This window comes from Rhinolophus hipposideros (assembly GCF_964194185.1).
Source record: "Rhinolophus hipposideros genome assembly, chromosome: 19".
Taxonomy (NCBI): Eukaryota; Metazoa; Chordata; class Mammalia; order Chiroptera; family Rhinolophidae; genus Rhinolophus; species Rhinolophus hipposideros.
Genome location: NC_138065.1, coordinates 20,192,975 through 20,217,702, shown reverse-complemented (window position 1 = coordinate 20,217,702; position 24,728 = coordinate 20,192,975). Strand labels below are relative to the sequence as shown.

Below are 24,728 nucleotides of genomic sequence, written 5' to 3'. Positions count from 1 at the left end.
ATTTGTTTTGTATTTAAGGGATTACATCGAAATTAAGAATAAGTTTGACATGCTCATAAGGCAGTGTTCTGACAGTGAGATCTGGAACAAGTTATTAACTTCTATAAACCTCTATAAATAGGAATGATTATGGTACCTACATTATACGTTGCTGTGAGCATTAAATGAGATAATATATATAAAGCACTTATTAATGGAATATAATAAATACACAATGAATACTAACTGTATTACTCAGTAGAAATTCACATTGTTTTTAATTGGCATCTTTTTCCTAATCATAATTAGGGAAAAGCATTGATTTTTCTTTTTTTTTTTAATGTACAGAGGTAGCTTTTGATTTAAGTCACAGAAAATTATCATTACCAATGGAATGTTTTTCTTTTGAATTCAGTTTATTCATTGTTTCATGTTAGTTTCACAATTTTCTCAAGATCAAACAATACATCTTCATAATTACAATTTTAGTCTCATATACGTAGTCCAAAAGGAAAAATATTAGATGAGAAAGGATAGTTGTCTCTATATTTATATATTGCTTGGATACTTTCTTCTATGTTTTTAATACATAAAGAAATTCCTTTCTATTTTAAACTTTTAAACCCCAAAGATTGAATATCAAAGAATAATTTCAATCTATATTCTTAATATTAAATTCTTAATATTAAGAATAAATTCTTAATAATAGGATCTACTGTATTGTTTTGTAGCAAATGACTATCTATGATTGCTTTTTATATGAAAAAGCAAAATCACCAGGTCTGCCTTTTTTGTTAATCCAACAAGATGTGTATTAGATTATATCTCATTAAATGGCTTTTCATTTTTTTAAGATCCCCTTGGAAAGGACTTCCAGAACTGACCAACGAGAATGGCCAATACTGTCCTTTCAGCTGTGAAACACAAGCCTGGTCAATTGCCACTATTCTTGAAACACTCTATGACTTATAGTTGACTCATGGATATTTATTAAGTATGCAATCACTTGTATTATAGAATGCGAGGACACAGTATAATGTAAATGCTTTATATGCACAAGCTTGAATCATTTTAAAAATCTCATTCATATAATATTGATGCCCAATAAGACTGTAAAAGCATTGATTTTTCTTTTTTTTTAATGTACAGAGGTAGCTTTTGATTTAAGTCAGAGAAAATTATCATTACCAATGGAATGTTTTTCTTTTGAATTCAGTAATACCTAGAATTCAAATACAGTGGTACCTTCCTTGGCTTTCGAACTTAATCCATTCCGGAAGACTGTTCGAGTTCTGAAACTTTCGAAAACCAAGGTGTGGTTTCCCCATAGAAAGTAATGCAAAATGGATTAATCCATCCAGACCTTTAAAATCAATCCTTAAAACTGCAAATTTAGCATGAATTTTACTATCTAATGATACCATAGATCCATAAAATTTGCAGTGTTTGTAAACCGAAATGTTCGTCAATGGAGGCATTCGAAAACCAAGGTACCACTGTACCTAGAAATAAAGAGTTTGGAAATTCAGAGTTTGAAAAAGAAAAATCATATCATCTTCAATTTGTACATAAATGAAAATGAAATATGAGAATGTAATCATGAAAGAAGTGGAAAAGTATCTTTAAATTATAGCATACTTTTTCTTCAGTAACAATATTTACTGAATAGGCCATGGTTAATTAATCATCTCATCTTTTACTACAGTATTTTTAGCAGCTTCCACACTGCATTCAATAACTATTAAATGAATGTTAAATTGTGAAAGTGTCCACCTACAATATATGTTCATAAATGGAGCACAGATGTTCATATGTGCTTTTATTTTTTTCACTGATATATTCATATGTGTTTTACTATAATGAATGCCAACAGTATATTTAACATGATTTACTTGTGCTAATGATACATAGAATATATTTTTAAAAAAAAGAAAAAAAGCGTTAGTAATTTAATTCCTAAAAACAGTTTTATAAAATTAGTCTTGAGTTTCAGTTTCCTACTATAAGATGGTTTACATTTTCAAAATGCAAATTGCTAGACATATTTATGAGAACTTTAAAGAAACAATGCTATATTAATTTTCTAAAACTTAATAACTATTTTTAGTTTGTGTGTAAAAGTGTATTGGGAGATCATAGCAGAAACTAACTTCCTATTAACCAAAACCTGCCATTAAAAGTACAGTAACACTTTTCTCAGTTAGAGATCACATACCAATTTAAAAAACATAGCCCTACTGGGCAATTACCCACTTCGCTAAATTTTTAGGACATTGTATTGAATCAGAAAATTAAGTGGTTCATATTCCTAATAAGGAATTTTAATGAAAGAACATTAATATAATATGCATGACCTATTTTAAAGTTTAAGAAGGTATGTTATTTCATCAAAGTAATTAAAATAACAGTTTTAGACTTTAGAGAGATAAATGTCATTTGAGTAAAAAACATGTAAGTAGAATGCTTCATTCCTGAGTGATGTTGGATGAGGTACCATTATATTACATTTCAGGAATGGCTCTGTGCCTTGGTTCTTCACTAATCAAAATCAGACTTACTCTTTAACATGAGAAGTAAGTTTGCCAATTAAACCAGTATGCTATGACAATTCATTAAGTTTTAAAGATAATTGAGGAAACATGAGACCTATCTTATCTATGGACCTTATAACTTATGTGAATTTTAACTCCTTTCTGAAATGTCTTCAACTGCTCTATCTAGTAGACAAACATCATTTTTACATCTGTGTGCCAAGAAAATAAAAATCTTTTCTAAAGGTCTATATTTGCTTTCATTCCATTACTTACCATTGAGCTAATTTGTTGATGCTGACTACGACCATTTATTTAGAACTTGCTTATTTGGGGTGCTTATCTTTTTTGCAGAATGTATGGGAACAGAGAGAGAAGGAAGACTTATAGGCTGTTTGGTAATTTATGTAATTAGCCATGATGAAATTAAGAGCAAAATAAATTTCTGATGTACAGATAGATCTGTTAGCAATTCTACACTCCCCTGGTATTTCTTGAAACCTTTCACACTACTGTGAACCTTTCATCTGCTTACTAATGGCGAATACTACAGGCCAGAATAGACGTAACGTAGATGGTTGCCTCCTGAAGTGGCCAAAAAGATTTTTGAATTATACTACTGAATAATATATTCATATATACAGAATGACATCTAATGACCAAAGTTGATTCATTTGGTCTAAGTTTTTATGAGTGAATTTGTCAAAGTTACCAAATTTACTTACATAAATGCTCACTGTACCAAAATAATAAACGCAAGTAAGTCACTTAATTTTTTTTTTCCAATTGTAGGAGCCTCAAACTTATTAAGTAATACTGATACTTTGTCATTTTGACTACAGTTTTTTCCCCCTAATATATTTGCCTTGTTATTTTGTTTAGAGGGTTTTTTTTTGTTTAACTTACGACAGCTTTTAATTTTTCTTTAATAAAATATTTCAGTGTTTATCTTTGTGAACTCTTCTATCTTTTCAAAATTTAGTCTCATTCCATAATTTAATAAACATTTGCTACTGTGTTCTTCTGGTTTTATATTTATGTTTTAATAGCACCCAGTATGAGGTGAGATATTACTTAGATATTTTCCAAATTGTTATATTCCAATTGAATATGATTTATAGTGATTCCTTCTTTTAATTATTGATTTTTTATTTAATAATAAAGTGTACTTTTGGGATATACTATTGAAGTTATCTGTGCCTATTCACTCATTTAGCTATTATAATTTTTTTGTTTTAATATTTATTAGAGCTTTTTTCTCACCACCCTTCTCTCTCACCAATTTTCTCCTCTTCTTTTATAGAATCTTGTTTTATATATCCACCTATTTGTTCTTCTTGAGTACTTTTGCATATCCAAAAAGTATTTTCTTATTATTTTTACTAAACTTATACTCACACTGTAAGGTAGTTTGATAAGAACTGGAATTTATAGTATTTAATCTCATCTAAGAACATAGCGTATCTGCATTTATTCAAAAAAAATTTTAGGGGCCGGCCTAGGCGGCCTGGCTCAGGCGGTTGGAGCTCCATGCTCCTAACACCGAAGGCTGCCGGTTCAATTCCCACATGGGCCAGTGGGCTCTCATCCACAAGGTTGCCGGTTCAATTCCTCAACTCCCGCAACGGATGGTGGGCAGTGCCCCCTGCAACTAAGATTGAACATGGCACCTTAAGCTGAGTTGCTGCTGAGCTCCCGGATGGCTCAGTTGGTTGGAATGTGTCTTCTCAACCACAAGGTTGCCAGTTCGACTCCCGCAAGAGATCGTGGGCTGTGCCCCCTGCAACTAGCAGCGGCAACTGGACCTGGAACTGAGCAGCGCCCTCCACATCTAAGACTGAAAGGTCAACAACTTGGCTTGGAAAAAAGTCCTGGAAGTACACACTATTCCCCAATAAAATCCTGTTCCCCTTCCCCAGTAAAAAAAATTAAAAAGATGCCATTTTCCATAAAACATGGTCCCCTAAACCAGTGCTTCTCAACCTATTAATGTAGAATATGAGTGAGTACATAGAAAAAGATGTTTACACAGCGTTCTGTGGTAAACGAGAAGGATGCTTCTGGCTAGTGACAACTGCTCAGAGATGTTGCCTGAAAGGCTAAGGAAAACCATCTCATCACACTTGTAACCTATTCATCATGGAGTCCTACATTGGTTGGGAATCTGACCCCAACGCAGAAGCTAACTACCTTTTGCCCAACCTAAGAAACAACAAACCAGTTATAATTAAAGGGGGAAATGGTATGTTGGATTTAAGGGGATGGCTTATCAGTTTTTCGCCTAGAAACCTCTTAAGGAATGTTCAAGTATAATTGCTTTCCTAAAGAAAAAAATTATTTTGAAATATATTGCCCATACAAAAGCATATATAAATATGTGCACCTTTAAAGCATAATTGACCAACTATGAATACAACACAAAGTTGAATACCTGAAACAAATTTTCCTGTCCCTATTTTAAATAATACTGAGACCAAGCAAAGATAGATAAACTGATTTTTCCAGGAGTTCTTGCTCTGGGAAGGTAAGACAGTATCAACTAAAACAGCTTGCTCATCAGTATTTTTCTGATAATCATCTTGCTCATCAGTAGTTGCTTCAGAGGTCTTTGGGAATGGAGCGGTCTTTACACTGATCAATGGGGGCCTGACACCTTTCAAATCCATCAAACCATCTGACAGGCCGGTCAGAGCCACAGCATCAGACACGACTACTAGTCAAGCTACTGTCACAAAAGTAAGAATGATAGAAGGGCTTCAGGCTGTGTGTTCGGAAACGTTCCCCCACTTGAACATTACATTTCAAATTATAGAAATTCTTCATTATTGAGATTTAACTTGAAAATGCATTTATCAGATTTGTCATGATAGGTAGTCATTTGTCATGACTACCTATCCAGTCAAGTAATTCAGAAATATTTTGTGTAATCTACAGTTTTAAAACTTGGGAAACAAGACCTCTTTTTTTTCTTCCAGCTTTATTGAGGTATAATTGATTCTTTTTTTGTACTCCTGTTGAAATTTTCCTATGCACAATTTAGAATATGGTAGCTGTTCTATTTAGGAATAGCTGAGCAGTTTTTATAAAACTCTATTATCTTTTTATCTCACCTTCCGTTTCTTCTTTGTTTCCCCTACTCCCTTTTCCCTTTTTCTTCATTTTCTTCTATTTTAGTCCCTGAAAGTATTATACCTTATTCTTACCATACAAATTGTAGATATAGCAGTATTCACAGATAAAAAAACAGCAGCTTTGAGTATAATACATACAGAATCTAAAACTCCTTGGACAAAACTTGGAAAACAATCATTCCAGTGGCAAGGCAACCAGATTATTTGGTTCAATATCTTTGTTTTTGCAAGAAGAACTCTGATTTTGACTAAGTTCCATAAGGTTAATAGTGTAATTCTCAGATTTTTATATTATGTGTGTTATTTGTGTGAAGCAATTCTATTTTCTAATAATCTTCTTTTATTCCCACTGTTCCTATGGGAAAAATACCTCAGCCAAAGATATTCTTAAATGGCTTTAGTAGTCAGTGTTATGTCAAGTAAATATTTGAACTATTTATTTAAATCATTAAAGCCCTGCATTTTCTGATCCTAAGTTGTTGAGCCAAAATGGTGTTTTAAATATACATATTTCAAGTCTTATTACAATTGTGGGTTTTATTGGTTTTCTCTAAACTTTTAGAGCATATACAAAAAATTCTCCAGAGAACTATACACAATCTTTATTGTTGTTAAAGTCAGACTATACCCATAGGTATACCTGGAAGAGATGTTTTATCCTTGGTAATTTATTTATTTCTTATTGACCTTTCAACTTGTAATGATTCCCATGGTGGGAGAGGATTGAGTGGGGGTTGGCGAAATGGATGAAAAGGTCAAAAGGTACAAACTTCCAGTTATAAAATAAATAGGTCCTGGAGATGTAATGTACAGCATGGTGACTATTGTTGATAATACTGTATTACTTATTTGAAAATTGTATATGGAATGTGGGCAACACCATTTGTGTTGGAATGCACTATGATAAGATTGGCTACAGGATACAGGCCTTGTAAAGCAAACTAGAATAAATACAAATCAGCTGCACCCACCAGAATGGATTAAACAAAAAGGAGAAAATACAGAATATTGACATGTATACGAAGTAACTGGAACTCTCATCCACTGCTTGTGGGATTGGAAACTGGCACAACAGCTCTGGAAAATGATTTGGCATTGCGTAATGAGCATAAATGTACTAGCGGTTCCATTCTTGGTGTAGACCTGAGAGAAATGTGTCGTATGTTCAACAAAAGATATACACAAGAATGTTCACACAAAAAAAGATTTCTAATAGCCTAAGATTGAAACCTCCTAAGTGCTCAACAGTAGAATAGATAAATCCTGGTATGTTTGTACAGGAGAATACACAGCAAGGAGAAAGCCAAAGTACAATTACAGCAACTGTGAAGGTAAATCTCATAAATAGTGTTGAGTCAAATGCAGTAGGGAACATAATAAATGGTTCATTTTCATCAAGTATACAAAAGAGCAAAACTCATCTATGGGCAGTCAGAGTAGTGATTTTCCTTGTGGGGTTTGCAGGGCTCAGAAAAAGAATGAGAGAGGCTTTGGGCAATGTTGTGTTTCTTGATCGGCTGCTGTTTATATGTATAAGATCAGTTTGTGAAAAATACTTGAGCCGCACACTTATAATTTGTGCATTTTTCCATCTGTAGGTTAGAGTTCAATAAGAAGCCCTCCCACCCCTGCCATAAAAAACTGTTACAGAGTCCTTGTATTATTTGAGTAGTATTAGACCTTGTATTTTGTGTTTTTCCAGTTCAGGTTTTAGAGACTCACTACCTGCTGTGTGAAGTTTTTGTTTTGTTTTGTTTTTAATGTATGCTAAGTGTGTCCTTTCTGGGTTATTACTCGGTTTGATCAGTAAACCTGTTTATCCTAATTGTATTTATAATACTAGCCTGATTGTTTTGTAGGCTTCTAGCATATCCCAAATCTTTTCATTTGTAATCCTCTCTCTCTCTCTCTCTCTCTCTCTCTCTCTCTCTCTCTCTCTCTCTCTCTCTCTCTCACACACACACACACACACACACACACACACACACACACGCATTTTTTACACACTTCTTTAAAAAATTAGGGCCTAAGTGCCTTATCCAATGTTACATAGGTTTTTAGATGCAGGTATCCTGAGGCCTAGTTCAGCAGCCTTTTCCTATATCTCCATGTCTCCATGGTATAAGAGAAGAGCTGGGTGCCTGAGGGAGACTTCCCTGAGTGCTGCCGTAGCCACAAGATGTGACAACATAGAGCTCTCCAGTCATTTGGGCCATGGTATAATATCAACCCTATGGTGGAGAGGTCATGGAATTCAAAATATTAGAGTTCACAGCATAATGATATCAATATTTATTTAAAGTATTTGACCTCTATGGAATGTGATAATTCTTTTTCTAAAAAGAATACTTGTTAAAAAAGCACCTAATCATTATTTCTAGAATGTCACAAAAAGCCATCTTTGAAAACGTAAGTACGATTAGGCCTTTTTTGCCAGATTCTGAAACTTGGGTTAATTTTTAAAGTTCCTCCAGGAGCCCTTCTGCAAGCTCACTAAAGACCCAGGAATGTTGTGCACGATTCAGGAACCTGTCACTGCTGTTGAGTGCTGAGTGCCCAATGCCACGTGGAGACTTAGCAAGTTTGGGTGAGGCCACCGGGGGGCAGTGTGTGTTCAGACTCACCTCCAATGGCTCAGAGGCCATTGTACAGTTTTCTCCAGTTGGAGGAACTAACACTTTTAAACTAACTTGGGGCCTTTGCCAGCCAAAATCAGTGCATGCACATTTGCTTTAAGTTTCATAATAAATCTAACTTTATATTAACTTTACCCTAATATAAATTATACTATAAGGTATGGACTTTTTTGCTCTCATACCGAAATTTTGCTTTTCTTTTAGATCAATGTTGAGCAGGATTATTTCTGCTCTGCCTTGTTACCCTTTCCATAAGCCTTTCCAAATATTCCCAAACTTTCCAATAGGCTTGTGGGATTGGTGATATTTCCCTTTGAGAGGAATTAATTGACTGTAAAAGCAATGTGATTTTTTTAACAAGTCACTCAGTAAGAAACAGTGCCAATTATGACAATCAACTCTGAAATTACAGATTCTTCATGTTTTCATTCATGATGTCATGGTAAGTTTTCCAATTGTCATCAGTCTCTTTATCAGTAAGTTAATTGATGGATCTTTATAGAAAAGAAATCCTTACTTTGGTAATCATTTCTCAATATATATTTATAGCAAATCATCACGCTGTCTACCTTAAACTTACACAATGTCATATGTGAATTATACATAAATAAAGCTGGGGAAAGAAAAGAAACCAAGGCCAAAAACCCAAAATTAAATACGTGTTATTTCAACAGTAGGTTGAAGTTTTAATTCATGAGAAAATTGAATAGGGCAGGTTTTGGTGTTTTTTCCCCTCTTTTTTAGGTTGAAAAGTGAATATTTTAATTTTTTTTCAATTACAGTTGACATTCAATATTATATTAGTTTCAGGTGTACAGCATAATGGTTAGACATTTATATAATTTACAAAGCGATCCCCCCATAAGTCTAATACCCACCTAGCGCCATACCGTACATAATTATTATAATTGGTAACTGGCCAATTTGAACAGGAGGTGGAGGGGCTAGCACTCCTGGACTCTATTTCTATCTGCTGAAAGATGGTGACTGCTTTGCTTCACTCAGTTCACTGATTCAGTAATCAACTCCTTGGCCTATAGTTTCCTTGACAAAGGTCAATCTTTACCTTAGTGAGCCTGTCTATTGTTTTTTTTACATCTAAGATAACATACTCTTGGATGGCAGAGTAATCCCTTTTTCCAGACCTCTCAGGGGACAATCCTCACCACCACCAGAGCAGGGACCACAGAACCCCTCATTGTTATCTTGTCCCCCACCCCCACCCCCAGCACACTATCTCCGTGTGCTGGAAATACTAACTATCCTGTACCCACAAATGTAGAAGTGTTAAGATAGGGGATTGTAATGGTGGCACTAAATCTCAAAAATAGAAGATTTAGTGAGTGCCACCATTACAATTCCCATATCTTAACAAAACAAAAAACAAGAAGTAGGAAGATCTGTTTGGTCCAAAATTTGTACTAAAGTAAATAGCATCAAGAGCTGAAACTGAGGGTAACTAGTCCAGTGGATTCCAAGAGCACCATTCATTGAGTTCCTTGAAACTAAGATCTTTATGCTATTGGTAATCACCATAGTCTTGGTTACCTCTTATGTACGACCCAGTGTCTTGCCAAGCTTTCTTACTTGACAAGAGAATGGCTTGTCCAAGGAAATATCCACCCCATGCGTGACCTACTATGATGATGAGTCCTTGAGTCCTCCAAGATTTATATGAAGTCACTGGGCTTAGCTCCCAGGGTGAATTTGGATGGTCAGGGTTAGTTCTTGAATATGCTGAGTCAGGCAGGAGGGAGAAAATTTGGAAAACTTAGTTGGGGTTTAGCCAGATATTGAAGGAATCTGGAAGAATTGAACATTGGTAAGTGTTAATAATTTGTGTGAGGTAACTGGATCCAGTTCAAATCACAAGTAGGTGCCAAAACTGGTTTTTTCACAAAGGGGGAAGAAGCCACTTAAATCACCAGAGAAGACAAAGTTTGCATGTCTGTGACATCAGAAAATTAAGCTCGTAAACTCATCCTAGAGAAAGTGCTATATACTGAGACAGGTTAGTTAGCATGTTGCTAAGTAGACAGGAGTGTCCCTGGTGGAATAAACAAAAAGCAGCCATATCCTGAAACTCCAGGTTCTGGAATGTCTCTTTCACTCCAGGACAGACAAGAGAATATGCCTTAAGGTTAATAAATAATCTGAAATCCCTTTTGGCCCGTCAAAGGAGCAGATCTGATAGATAGGAATGGGTTATTTCGTTAATCCCTTCAGGATGGGCAAACAGGACAGACCTAATAGATGAATTCCATTAGAAGGCTCCAGCCCCCTTTCCCAAGCAGAGAAGCGAAGGTATAAAAGTAAGAATTTTTGCCTCGGTCACTGGGCTTCCCAGTTTCAGGTACCCCCTCCCGCTTGGGAGATGCAACCTCTTCTCCTGCCTCTAATAAACTATCTTCCTTTACAACTCTTTGCCTCTCCATGGTCCGTATGTCCATTCTTCTGTTTCACGAGACACAATCCTGGCCCACACCCAGACACTGCCAGCAGATCCTACATCATTACATCAATACCTCATTGCTGAATATCACTACAGTCACCTTCAAAGTACTCCCTTTGGGTACATATGCACCTACACCAGCACCTAGTCCATCCACCCTTCAAAGCAATTTTGGAACTCTTTTTCTGGAATGGCTATCAGAGCTGTCTTCGTATTACCCTTGATGTCCTGAATGTCATAAAAATGTCTTCCTTTCAGTATTTCCTTTATGTTCAGGTAAAGAAAGAAGTCATTGGGGGCCACATCAGGTAAATAGGGAGGTACTTGAGGAATAGGGGAACATACCTGGCAGGAAAATTCTTGCTAGGCAACTCAGAAGCAATGGGACATGGGATATATAGCTAAAAGGCTTGGAGTCTTGCTGACTAATGCTGGGATGAAAAATTCTTAAGGCGATAAAGCCAAGGCACCCTTCCTAAAGCAAGTTTCTCTGTCTGAATCTTTTACAGGGCAGGAAAGGAGGGGAGGGCCAAAAGATCTTTCCGAGTCTTGTTTCTTAATAAATAGCTTAAAATCAATATCCCAAAAAGCAGCTTCAGGGTGGCAAAATTTTGGTTCCCTTCAATAGTCACTCCCTTTTTAACCAAAGATAATCTCAAGGAATGATTATTCTTGACTATAAAATAAAGGTGGTCTAATTAGATTTTGGTCTGATTAGATAGGTGCAGCAAAAATGGTAATTTATCATATAGCACTTCTTAAGTTTGCCCTGCCAAAAGTATAATAAGAAATGGCAGGTTGAACTTTTAAATGTCTCTTGAGTTAAGAAGCCAAGCCAAGAAGAAATCACCATCAGATTTCACTTGTAATGCCCTATACATTTGGGTGAACGCCTGTCTTCTTAAATTCCCTAAAATATCCTAATGTTCCTAGGCCTGCCAGGAAGTGACCTTCATTACCTACCCTGTAAACCAAATAACAGCCCAGTGCTCTTTTTTCTTTCTTTCTTTCTTTCTTTCTTTCTTTCTTTCTTTCTTTCTTTCTTTCTTTCTTTCTTTCTTTCTTTCTTTCTTTCTTTCTTTCCTTCCTTCCTTCCTTCCTTCCTTCCTTCCTTCCTTCCTTCCTTCCTTCCTTCCTTCCTTCCTTTCTTTCTTTCTTTCTTTCCAATATTCCATGCTTTGTAAACTTTAGTACCATAGAATTAACTGTAGTTCCCCTAAAAGTGTCTAGTTTTATCTGAGTGAATGAGCATTATTCTCAAATATATTTTAGGTGTCAAACAAACTCAAACGAGACTGGAGGCTTGGCTAGAAATCAATAACAAAGACTTATTTAAGGGTCTTAGGGATTGCAAACTGAAAACTAGGAAATACTCAGTGTTCTGAAGAAAAAAGAAAAGCTGAGGGTCCTTATAGTAACAAGTACACTCTTGAGAAGAATCAGTCCTGCATTCTTAGCCTCTGGATTGGTCTGGGATGGTAATCTTCCAAATGTGTGATGGTCTGGATACACGAACATTCTTTCCTTAGTCTTTCAGGGGATAACCGAAGGGTTTTCTGGAGATGTGATATATATCTAGGCATTGAGGCAGAACTGGAAAGTTCAAATTTTAAGTTCCCAGGCTTCATAAAGTAAGAATAGAAACAGTTCCTCGTGCCTCTGTTTACTTGATTTTAGTTAATTTAGCAGCTTGACTATAGTGACTCCGTTTTATTTCTCAACTCCTACCTCACTGGCAAAGTCTTGGTTGCATAACCAGTGTTTTCAATTAAGTCTTGTTAACAAGGAGGAGAAACATGGAAACTGTGCAAATAACTATATTGACATAAAAATAAGAATACTCAGTATTTGTGGATTCTGGAGGGTGAGGCAGGGAGAAAAAGATAAAAGTTTCATTTCTGTTTACAAAAACAGAATGTACTAAATTACTATGAGTTATAGACAGCTTGCGAGGAAAGAGAAAAAGATTCCTTAAATCCAGAAAACATAACATTAACATCAACAATATTCCAAATAAAACCCACAGTCATTCCTTACGGTTTGTTCAGTCCTCCTATGTAATTAATCTTGTGCCGTTCAATCTTGGGTCAGCAGTCTCAGGAGTCTATCTGTTTCTGGACTGGATTTCTGGAGATCCTGACTCAATCCACTGGTATGGATTTAAAGTTGTTTAAGCAATGTCATCAGAAACCTGTGTCCAAGAATACCTGGTCATCAGGATCCTTTCACAGGGCTCTGACACAGTCCATCTTTGTTGGTGCAAGCTGGCCTATGGCTGACTGCAAGTCTTTTCAGAGAAGCCTCAGAGTAAAAGAAACTATCTTTGGTGACAAAAGCCTTTAAATGGATTCAGTTAACTCATTACTGATAATTTTCAAAAGTGAAAGATCTGATGAGAGTTCATCATAAGAATAATGAAACGGGCAAAGAAGGTTGTTTCTGGGGCATGTAAAACAAAATAAAGTGAATTTTAAAAGGCCTTAGACAAAATATCTATAAACATAATGGTTAATCCATTTTTTTAAGAACAATGGATATTACGTTTGCTTTTTGAAAATGAATGAATATAATCTTTACAGAGAAAAGTATTCAGATTTAACATATAATAATCTTGAGACATAATTTTCCATGGATATACCAAACATAAAGTTAGAATATGCCAAGAATATATCAAGTTTATCAAGTAAAGAGAGTCAATAAGAATGAGTAAGCCCCAAACATTTGTATATTCATAGAACTTCCTAGGTGAGTAATATAAATTCACAGTTCAAAACCATACATTACTAGAAGATACTAGATTCGAACTAAAGAATGTGACCAACTTAACATTTTATTTTATTTATTTTTTTAAACCTTTATTTATTTTAAGTGTGTTTTTCCAGGACCCATCAGCTCCAAGTCAAGTAGTTGTTTCAATCTAGTTGTGGAGGGTGCAGCTCACACTGGCTCATGTGGGGATGGAACTAGCAACCCTGGTGTTATGAACATCGCGCTCTAATCAACTGAGCTAACCGGCCGACCCTTAGCTTAACATTTAAAAAAAATAACTGAAATTATAATTTATTTGCTATACTTTTGTTGTCTAATATCAGGGAAAGCAGCAACCTGGACTCTGATAATGAGATAAACCTAAGATAGTGAGAATACTGACAAATCTCTAGGAACATCTTACACAGCATACAATATCTGAATCATTTATATTTATTTATGTTTAATTTTTTACACAAGTACTATTATTTCTTATTTTTTTATTTTGGGAAATATTGAGGAACGGTGTGCTTTTCCAGGATGTCAAGTCGTTGTTTTTCAATCTAGTTGTGGGGGATGTAGCTCAGCTGCAGCTCGTTGTTTTTCAACCTAGCTGTGGAGGGCGCAGCTCACTGGCCCATGTGGGACTGGAACCGGCAAACTTGTTAAAAGCTCGCGCTCTAACCAACTGAACCATCTGGCCACCCGGAAACATTTATATTAAAGCATTTCACCCCTACAAATTTGGCCTAGGAAAGGTTAAGCATCTCTTCTGATTTGAAAACTCTTCCCATGCAACTCATCAATAATAACATATCAGATAAACCTAATTATTTCTAGAACCTCTCTTTGTATAAGATAAAAAGACAAATTATTTGATTTCTCAGAGAAATCAGGCCCTATGGGAAATCAGTTTTAGGTGCAAAATATATCATTTAGGATTTGATGTGGGGAAGGCAAAAATATCAAAAGTAGTCATGAAGTGAAAACACCTGCTTAAATAGGACCATAGGTTACTGGAAATAATACTTGGCTACTTATTTAACCAAATTGACAATAAAAGATTTTAAAAGTAGACATATGAGGTGAACATGATTATAAAGAATCTTAGCCCTTTCAAAAATGAGAAGACTTTGTTCTTGTAAGTAATCAAGGACATGATAAAATCAACATAAAGTACAGGAAATGATTCCGATAAGACAAAGAATCTTTGTTATATGAGCAAATTACTTAGAAGGTGAAGAAATATGTCTTACAACCTCTTACTAAGCGAAGCAAGTAATCCAAGAAGATATTGTCATTTTAACAGAGAGAAAACTGAGTTCTAATTTTGCATCAGTATATTTGTTATTAAAACTCTTTTTGGCAATCTTTTAAATAAATCTATCAAGCTTCAGTCAGCTTTGACCACTACAATTAAAATGTCCTTTCTGAGAAACTTCTGTATTCATTCAGATTTTCTTCCTATACGGTCCTTCTCATTCTGGAACAAGTATCATTTTACCTTAGCACAAAACTACTCTTTTTGCTTAACAAAAACCCATCCTGCATACTTTGCATACAACATTACTCTTCTCTATCACTATCGCTGTGAGTAGAGTCTCATTCACATATATTGATTATAGTTTTTAATTATAGTCACTTGTATTTTACAGAGAAAACTTGTTTAGATAGTTGTGACTGTATGTATTAGCATTTTTAACAGACTAGCAGAGCTTATGAATATACATCTCATACCTGTTTATAGCTATACATACCCTGAAGTTGCAAAAACTTAGGCATTCATTAACAGATCCAAATATATAGCCTCTCTGATACATGAGAACCCCCTGGCTATAGAAATTTTAAGCCCTCTCACTATAGGAATTTTAAGTCTCCTTTTCCTTAGTTTCTTTGCTTCTTAACCTCTGGTCTTAATCACTTTTCAAACCAGTTTTGTAATCCTAAAGATTGCTCCTAGCTTAAATCACATAATGTGTCTCACCCCTACTTCAAATAACTACTTAAAAGCCTGTGACTTAAGCGTGCTAACTGGAATCATTGTAGCCCAACATTCCTCCAGGCCATTCCATATCTAACCCTGGGGTGAAATAAAATAATTGGACTTCAAGTCCTGGAAACAGCACCTTTACTCTATTACGTAACATCTGTCTCTCCTCATCTAGGGGCCCTCGGGATATGAATTATGTCCCAGCCGAGGCTTCCAGTACATCCCAACCAAGGCAGATATGAGACCCCCTCTTTCTTTTTATTTAGGATCAGATAGGGTGAAAGTTTTGTGAATGCCCATTAGGTAGCTCTATCCCCCTTCTCAGCTTGAAGCAGATACAGAAAAAGAGACCTCCCACCCCTCAACTTCCCACAGAGAGAAATAAGGCAGACAGAGACAGGTAACTGAGTCTTTGCCTTCCTGCACGTTGAACACAATCTACCAGGAGTACCGCCTGGAGACCTCCCAAATTCTTCCCTTACTAACCTAACAATTAACCACTGTGAGGACCTAATTAAATTGGACAGGTCACTCACACCTGCAGGGTAGAAGGCCACCATGACCTCCATCTCCCCTTAGCCTCATTATACCTTCGTTGTAATATCATACATATGCCCAGAAGTTCATTAATGTCATTATAACAGACTGAACTCTGGGAAGGGACATGCGCAGTCTAAGAGGATGAGGTAATGGCCCCTTATCAATCACAGGTGTCAATCAAGTGGTTCTGCGCCCAGAGAGGAATAGCCCATCCTAGAGAAAAAAGAGGAACCCCCCAGAGTCCAGCGAGCCGCCTCCCTTTTGAGCAGCTTCTTTGGCTTGGGCTACTCCAAACTCTTTGGAGTGTAGTTTTTCTCCTAATAATGACGCCTTTGAGTCTTTGAGCCACGGCCGGCTCCTAACCTTTTGGAGTGTACTTTCTCTACAAATAATGGCCCTTGAGCCGCTTTTCTTTGTGCTCGGGCCATTCCCAATTCTTTGGAGTGTCCATCTCTTCTAATAAGCTTCTCTTTCACCACTTTACCTCTGTGTCTCATTCAATTCTTTGCTCGAGATGCCAAGAACCTGGACATCGCGCAGAGAAGGGGCCCCCTCTCTGGTAACATCTCTGTATCATATAAAGGTGAGAGATAAAAAGTATATTAAAATTATGTAAATTTAAAATTATGTTTTGCAATTATTGTTTCACTGTTTATTTAGAAATGATCTGGTAGCTAATGTAAATCCATTAATTAACTCAATTTAGCCTTGATAGAAGATTTTGAGCTACCTAATGGTAACTGTTTCCAAGCTGACATACCACAAAACAGAATTACTGTTGAAATAAAGTTTTCCAGGATAATGATTCAATTTGGTTAAACACAAATTTGCATTTTTCATAATCTTAAACTTCTAGTAGATGTAATGCTAGCTTATGTGATCAGTAAATCTATATCAGGTTAGGAAAAATATACCCCATTAAAATAAAAATGTATGCTGGTGTTATACTTAATACTAATAATTCAAAAGACAGCTATTTTTATTAAACCAATAATATTAAACTAGTCTCATTAGCCGAAAATATACCTAAGTAATATGAACTCAAACTCTTAAACCATTTGAGTTAGTTTCTATAATAATATATAATTTAGCACATTGAAATTATTAGAAGACCAATTTTTTTAATTTCTGGGAATTTTTGGAATTACATAGGCTCACTTATCTCTAATCTAAATAGATCTCTTAACAGATTTTATAATCTAATTTGGTAATACCATCTGGAGGAAAAAAAATAGTATGCACTCAGAGACACGTAAACGTATATACAGACCCAAATAGAGAGCTTAGCGCTTCAGTGAAAGTATTTCAGCTCATTTTGTATTTCAGCCAGGCAGAAATACAAAACCCACTGGTTCATGTGGTGGGGGCTAAAAAAATAATTAATACTTTTCCTCCCACCTTCTAAGTTCTTCTAGCTGGATTAATAATCACATTAACAGAGACAGGTTAACAGGAGAAAATCAAAATTTTTATACATGTGCATGGGGAATTCACATAAACATGAAAATTCCAAAGACAGTGAGGCAACTTTGGTATGTAAGACATTTTTGGACAAATGAGAAGAGAGGGGGGGACTGGGTATTAGATTTCAGAAGTGAGAATGGGTGATTTACAGGTACTTGAGGAAGAGGGAAACATACAGGGCAGGAACACTCTAGCTGGGCAACTCAGAAACTGGGACACTGTGGGTATCTAGCAGGCACCTGCCTGATGTTCTCTCACTTACCATACTCAATGCAAATGAGGCCAAGGCAGCACTCTAACATTTCCTTCCTGAGGCTGGTTTCTCTGTCTGAATCTCTTGGGCAGGAAAAGGGGGGATGGCCAAAGGGTCTTTCTGAGTTTTTTTTCTTAATAAGCAGCTTAAAGTCAATATCCCAAAAAGCAGCTTCAGGGTTGCAAAATTTTGGTTCCCTTCAATATAAAAGAGCAGTTCTCTTTCAATTTGATATAAGTTCTTAATTGATTTGAGTATAAAATAGACAAACAGAGAAGGATAATAAACCAGATTTGATGCTATCTTTCACCCAAATGCAAGATTTCTATGAACCATTCAAGTCATTTGCAAAGATCATTAAAAGATCAGACCATAAAACCAAAAGAAGGGGTGGCCGGATGGCTCAGTTGGTTAGAGCGCGAGCTCTGAGCAGCAGGGTTGCCTGTTCGATTCCCATATGGGCCAGTGAGCTGTTCCCTTCACAACTAGATTGAAGACAATGAGCTGCCACTGAGCTTCTGGAGGGGCGGCCAGATGGCTCAGTTGGTTGGAGCACAGGCTCTCAACAACAAGGTTGCCGGTTCAATTTCCACATGGGATGATGGACTGCACCACCTGCAACTAAAAATTGAAAAAGGCAACTGGACTTGGAGGCTAAACTACGCCTTCCACAACTAGATTGAAGGACAATGACTTGGAGCTGGTAGGCCCTGGAGAAGACACACTATTCCCCAATATTTCCCAATAAAATTAAACAACAACAACAACAACAAAACAGTCACTACTTGGCTGTAATTATCAATATTTAAACAAACAAACAAACAAACAAAAGAAACAAAAGAAGCTGGCACCAGAAATCACACCAATACTCAAAAAGAACAAAACTCCAATCCTTACTGTGCGACTGATGGACAGGCGTCTGGAACACAGGACTAGAAGTTGGGCTTGCTGTTGGATCCCTGGATCACCAGTTGAGAGTGGAGCACAAAGAGCTTGAGGAGCCCTCATTGCCCAAGGCAGTCTGGATAATTGATTAGTAGCTATATGTTGGGTTGTTTTTCTTTTAATTTTTATTGGGAAATATTGGAGAATGGTGTGTTTTTCCAGGACCCATCAGTCGTTGTCCTTCAATCTAGTTGTGGAGGGCGCAACTCAGCTCCAAGTACACCGTCTCAATCTTAGTTGCAGGGGGCACAGCCCACCATCCCATGCATAAATTGAACCGGCAAACTTGTTAAGAGCTCGCACTCTAACCAGCTGAGCCATCCAGCCGCCCAGTAGCTGTATGATTTTGATTCTCAGCACTGATGATGCCCAGCTATTGACAAACACCAAGCTGTTCACTAAACCTCTCTCCCAATAGAAAGGATGACAACATAAAACATCAGTCTAGCTTAAAAAGAAAGGGTAATCTTCATGACCTTGGTCTTGGCAAGGAGGGCTTAATATCCAAAATATATAAGAACACCTACAACTCAACAACAGCAAAAAACCCAAACAACCCATTCAAGAATGGGAAAGGACTTGAAGAGACTTTTATCCAAAAAAAGATATACTGTGTTTCCCCTAAAATAAGACGTAACTGGAAAAATAAGCCCTAGCATGATTTTTCAGGATGCCATCCCCTTAACATAAAGCCTAATGCGTCTTTTGGAGCAAAACTTAATATATGACCCAGTCTTTATTGGGGGGAGACACAGTATTATACAAGTGTCCAATAACTTCATAAAAAGATGCTCAAAATCATTAGTCAATAGGGAAATGCAAATAAAAACTACAGTGAGATACCACTTCACACCTAGTAGAATGGCTATAATAAATATTGGAAAATAATAAGTGATAGTGAGGATGTGCAGAAATTGGGATCCTCATATATGGCCAGTGGAAATGTGAAATGGTACAACCATTTTGGTAAACAGTGTGGCAGTTCCCCAGAAATTAAACATAGTATTTCTAATTCCACTCCTAGGTATATACCCAAAAGAATTGAAAATGAACGCAACAGATACTTGTATATGAATGTTCACAGCAGGGTTATTCACAATAGCCCAGGCAAGAGTTAAAATGCTTCTTTGGTAGAAACAATCCAAATGTCTTTTGATGGATGAAAGGCTGAAAATAAAAGGAATGAAGTTATGATGCATATTGCAACATGGGTGAATTCTGAAAACATTAGGCAAAGTGAAGTAAGACAAATGAAAAAGGACAGATATTCTATGATATCACATTTTGAAGTATCTAGAATAGGTGAACTCACAGAGAACAGAAAGTAGACTGGAGGTGGGGGATGAGGAGTTACTTAAAAAACAAACATGGCGGGGGGAGGCAATGGAAATATAGAGCTGATATTGGTCCATGGCAAGGTACTTGTGAAGTCCTGCCAACTTTGGAGTAGAAAATATTTCTTGAATTAGATGTTAATTCTGATCTTTAAGAGGAGCTGCCCAATTCATTGTGTTCTATTTCCCCTGACTTGACCTTCTAGGGGAGGGTCCTTCCTTTTTTTTTTTTAATCTTCCTTGGCTCTATCTGAAGTGGGCATGCACCCTTTGGAGGCTGAGCAGTGTTTGAACTCATTTCCTGTCTGTAGAAGGCTGGTAGTCAAAAAGGCATTTTAAGTCTTGTCTGGGTTGTTGGTTTCTTTGGCAGAACAATTATCTCATAAATATAACTGGCTGCTTATATATTTGATTTCAGTGAGCTTCATTTGCCAACAGCTATAACCACAGTTCTTTTCTTGACACATCCCCATTTATCTATCTACTTAATTCTAGACACCTTGTATCCATCAAGTTTGGCAGGAGAGCAACGCCTATTCACATTTGTTTTCTAGTCTCTTCCCCTGAAGTTACAAGCATATTAGGTTCATTATTTACCTTCCAAGTTATTGGAGGTGACAGTTTTATCAAATATTCCTGTATTGCAGAGATTGTGATTATTCCAGCTTCTAAAATCACTTATTTTACTCTTAAACCAATGCCAAAAACATCAGGTTTTTGTTAAAAAAAAAAACACCCCATTACTGGGCATCAATTTCTGTATTAATCAATATGTGTTAGGTTTTGTCAAAATCTTAATGACATATAACAAAGATTTATTTCTTGTTTATGCCATATGTCTATTGCAGGTTGCTGAGGCCTTCACTTTACATCTCCTCATTCTAGGATACAGGTTGATGGAGCATTCAGGATCATGAGCTTTGCCAGACTCCAAAGCAAAGAGAAAGATTGTTCTAGAGGGTCACAAGTTAGGAATTCAATGCTGTGGCCCTGAATGACACATATAATCTTCTTATAATTCATTGCCCAGAACTAGTCACGTGGTTTCACTCAACCACAAGAAAGCCAGGAAGTGCAGATGGGGGAAATATTTGGTAAACAGCATAATCCACCTGCATATGAGCTGTATAATCTAATGTACTCTAGAACTGGTGAATAGAGGCCCAATGTCAGTAGAATTGCAACCTTTCACCTATTCCCAGACTTTAGAGGCCTCTGACCAGCTTTAACAACACAGGTACATACTATGCCCCTTTCTCCTAGCTGCCCACAAAGGAATCTGTGGTGATTTTGCCAGGTAAAGGGGAATCCCCAACACTTCCATTTACAATTAACCCTAATTCTGAGATAAAACCAGTTCCTTGATGCCCAGACCACCAAGTTCATCTTCCAATCAGGGACGTAAAAGCATAAAGTGATAACTGCAGCTTTGACCAGAATCAATGAGCTCCATGGGGCATCAATCGTCCAGGGTAATTTCCCTCTCCTATCAGTGGTTCTGAATGTATACATAGAGCAGATGGCCCCACTTCCATGAAACCACCCCATGATACCCTGACTCAAAGACTAGATCTATATAATAGGAAAAGTCTCACAGAAGCCCCTTCTGGCTAAAGGAGGAAATGAAAAGTAAGTTCTTTCCAAACCCATCAGATAGATGTTCTATAGTGTTAAACTCTACAGATCCATCTCACAGCGAAAGTATCACATGACTGCTATTGATGACATGGAAGTGACCTTATTCAAGTCTTCTTAGAGGTAAATGATGGACAAGTAGATAACCTTTCTTTGCTCTGAAGAACTAACAACAGCATGACATCTTCTACTAATTTGGCAGATTGAAAGAATGAACTGATTTTTCCCTTCATGAGCTCTGCTTTCATTCAACAGTTTTAAGAATTAATTGTGGGCATCCAGATGGCTCAGTTGGTTAGAGCGCGAGCTATTAACAACAAGGTTGCTGGTTTAATTCCTGCATAGGATGGTGGGCTACGCCCCCTGCAACTAAAAATTGAAAATGGCACCTGGACTTGGAGCTGAGTTCGCCTTGCACAACCAGATTGAAGAACGATGACTTATAGCTAATGGGAGTTGGAGAAACAGTGTTCTCTAATATTCCCCAATAAAAATTAAAAAAAAAGATGTTTAAGAAAAAAGAATTAATTGTGTAGGAACAAAGTGTAAGTGACAACTGGCAAAACTGAGGTTTAATTCTCTAACCACTGAAAATCTTTGTATTTTAACTGTTCTGAACAGAAATCTTAAAAATATGTATCACCATAGTTCCTGCTCTTTCTTTCTTCTTTGTCTTTTCTTTTTTTATTTTCTTACTGCGTCTTAAGCCATTAAATTCCCTAAACTACCAGCCTTGACTCTGCCTAAAGATACTGATTGGGGATTTTTACTTTGTGTACATCATGCTTTCAGTGTCAACTGCACCAAATATAATTTGATTTAGCCTTAATTTCTCTGGGCCACCATTGAAAATCAGTTATTGTGCAATATTATAATGCATTCATGGTTTCAATAGGGTTGCCAGTTTCCACAAATAAAAATATAAGCTACGCAGTTAAATTTGAATTTCTGATAAACAATGAATTTTTTAGTATTAATATATCCCAAATATTGCATATGCTAAACATTTATTGTTTATTTGAAATTTAAATTTAACTGGGTATCTTGTATTTTATCTGGCAACCCTAATCAAGCACCAATGAGATACACTGTCTTGTTTGGCTCTCACTGACCTTAAACCAATATGTTGTTCTCATTTACCTGTCTCTAAGGTGCCAAAATTTTGCCTTTAAAATCTGTTCAGCTAATGAGGCCAAAGCTGGTCCTTTGCCCCAGTGTTTTCAGATTGCTGTTTTTCTCTCGTGCTTCATGGCCATCTCTATTCTTTACTGATACTTCTTGTTCCTGTTACTACTTTTGCTGTCTGCCATCTTTTTTCTAAACTGTGCTCATTCCTCTTCTGTACCATTTTTTCTTCAGCTAAGGGTAGTGTTTTAAAGCACAGACTTTAAAGGCAGACAAATTAAGATTTGAATCCCAACTTACTTTTCAGTAGATATGGGAACTTCAGTAAGTCACTTAATGTCTGAAAGCCTCAGTTTCGCCTGTAATATACAGGTCTTCTATAAAATACTAATGTCTACTTTATGGGGCTGCCGTGAGGATTAACTGAAGTGATACCGGCAAACTACACAATGTTTCAATCCTTATTAGATTGTTATTAAAAGAGCTTCAGGCCTTGGATACTGACTTGACGTCTTTGAATATGTGGGATGTCTAGAGTTGCATTCAGACTCTGCTGACGTTCTTTCCTGGTAAGCTTTGGTACTGGCTTTTTGTCTGCCTTGTCTTTGACATTATCCCCAACCAGTTCAGGAAATACGTGTTAAGTTTCTACTATGTGCTAAGCACTGTAGTAGATGCTGGAGATCCAGAGATAAGTAGGATAGTACCGACCTCATGGAAAGTGCTGGACAGAAAGGATAGATACAAAACAGATCACAATACAATGAAGTAAGTAAATTATCTAGTCATAGGATGTCTCAAGATGCTATGGGACCACACAGAAGGAGGTGCCTGGGAAGGAAGGAGGCAATAAAAGTCTTCAAGTTTGTGATAATATCTACGCGAAGAATTAAAAGATGAGTGGAGCTAGCTATAAAAAATATGAGGGAGCAGTGCAGACGTATTCTACACGTAGTGAACAGCATGAGAAATAGGAATAGGTACTATCGGTGGTACATACAGAGAAACTCATAGCAGTTCAGTATTATTAGATTATAGATTGCAAAGCTAGAAAAAGCTAATGAAAGGATTTCGTTGGTCATCAGTTTTTCTTGGCTCATATCTTTACATCCATTGAATCTCATATTTGGCCCTGTATTTTCATTGTTGCTTTTATTTGCATAGTCATTTTCAGTGTCATACCTGTCCAAGATGCTAAAGCACATGCTACTGTTTCATAATTATAAGTGCTCCCCCCTCTCATTTTTAAGCTTATTGCATGCACTGAAATGTCTTTCTTTTCTCTAAAAAGTGTATTTATGGGCCCGCTCGGTGGCTTGGGTGGTTGGAGCGCCATGCTCCTAACATGGAGGTCGCCCGTTTGATTCCCACATGAGTCAGTGAGCTGCTCCCTCTACAGCTAAGATTGTCAACAACGGGCTCTCTTTGGAGCTGGGCTGCCGTGAGCAGCCAGAGGTCCACGTGGTGCTGCCCCAGGCTGCTATGAGCACCGACCAGCAACGGACGGTTCTAAGCCTGAGGGAGTGCAAGGCTCATAACCCAGCATGGGCCAGGGAGCTGTGTCCCACACAACCAGACTGAGAAACAAAGGACTTGAGGAGGGGGCGGGGCGGGGAACGGAGAAAGAGGGGAAAAGTGTATTTATGTCAAAAAGTATATTTTTCCTGCTGGTGTATTTAAAAAATATTTTAAATCTTTCTTTCTCCTTATAGCCACGTGTATTTACCGAGTACCTACTATTTTTTGAATGAATGAAACGAATATTCTTAGAATATTGCCTAGCTACTATTATTATGTACCATACACATTTTAGTTCCAAAATATTTGGACAAACAATAAAATCGAATATGTATTCCACTATGCAGGGATTTTCTCAAGATCTTATTACAGAAAATTTTAAAGCCAGTTATTCTACTCTAAGAGTTACTTTTCTGCTTGCTCTTTCTCCAGGTCTCTATTTGGCAT

General features: G+C 36.8%; 1 protein-coding gene across 4 annotated transcripts in view; it reads left to right on the top strand.

Annotated features, from left to right (window-relative positions):
• The window catches only part of AGL (amylo-alpha-1,6-glucosidase and 4-alpha-glucanotransferase), an 80,920-nt gene extending 77,218 nt beyond the window's left edge, over positions 1 to 3,702 (top strand). For all 4 annotated transcript variants that reach the window (XM_081026937.1, XM_081026940.1, XM_081026938.1 and 1 more), the window contains one exon: positions 834 to 3,702. In XM_081026937.1, the coding sequence (XP_080883063.1) occupies positions 834 to 951 (118 nt within the window). In that variant the 3' untranslated portion in view covers positions 952 to 3,702. The remainder of the gene's footprint in view (positions 1 to 833) is intronic.
• Positions 3,703 to 24,728: the final 21,026 nt, after the last annotated feature.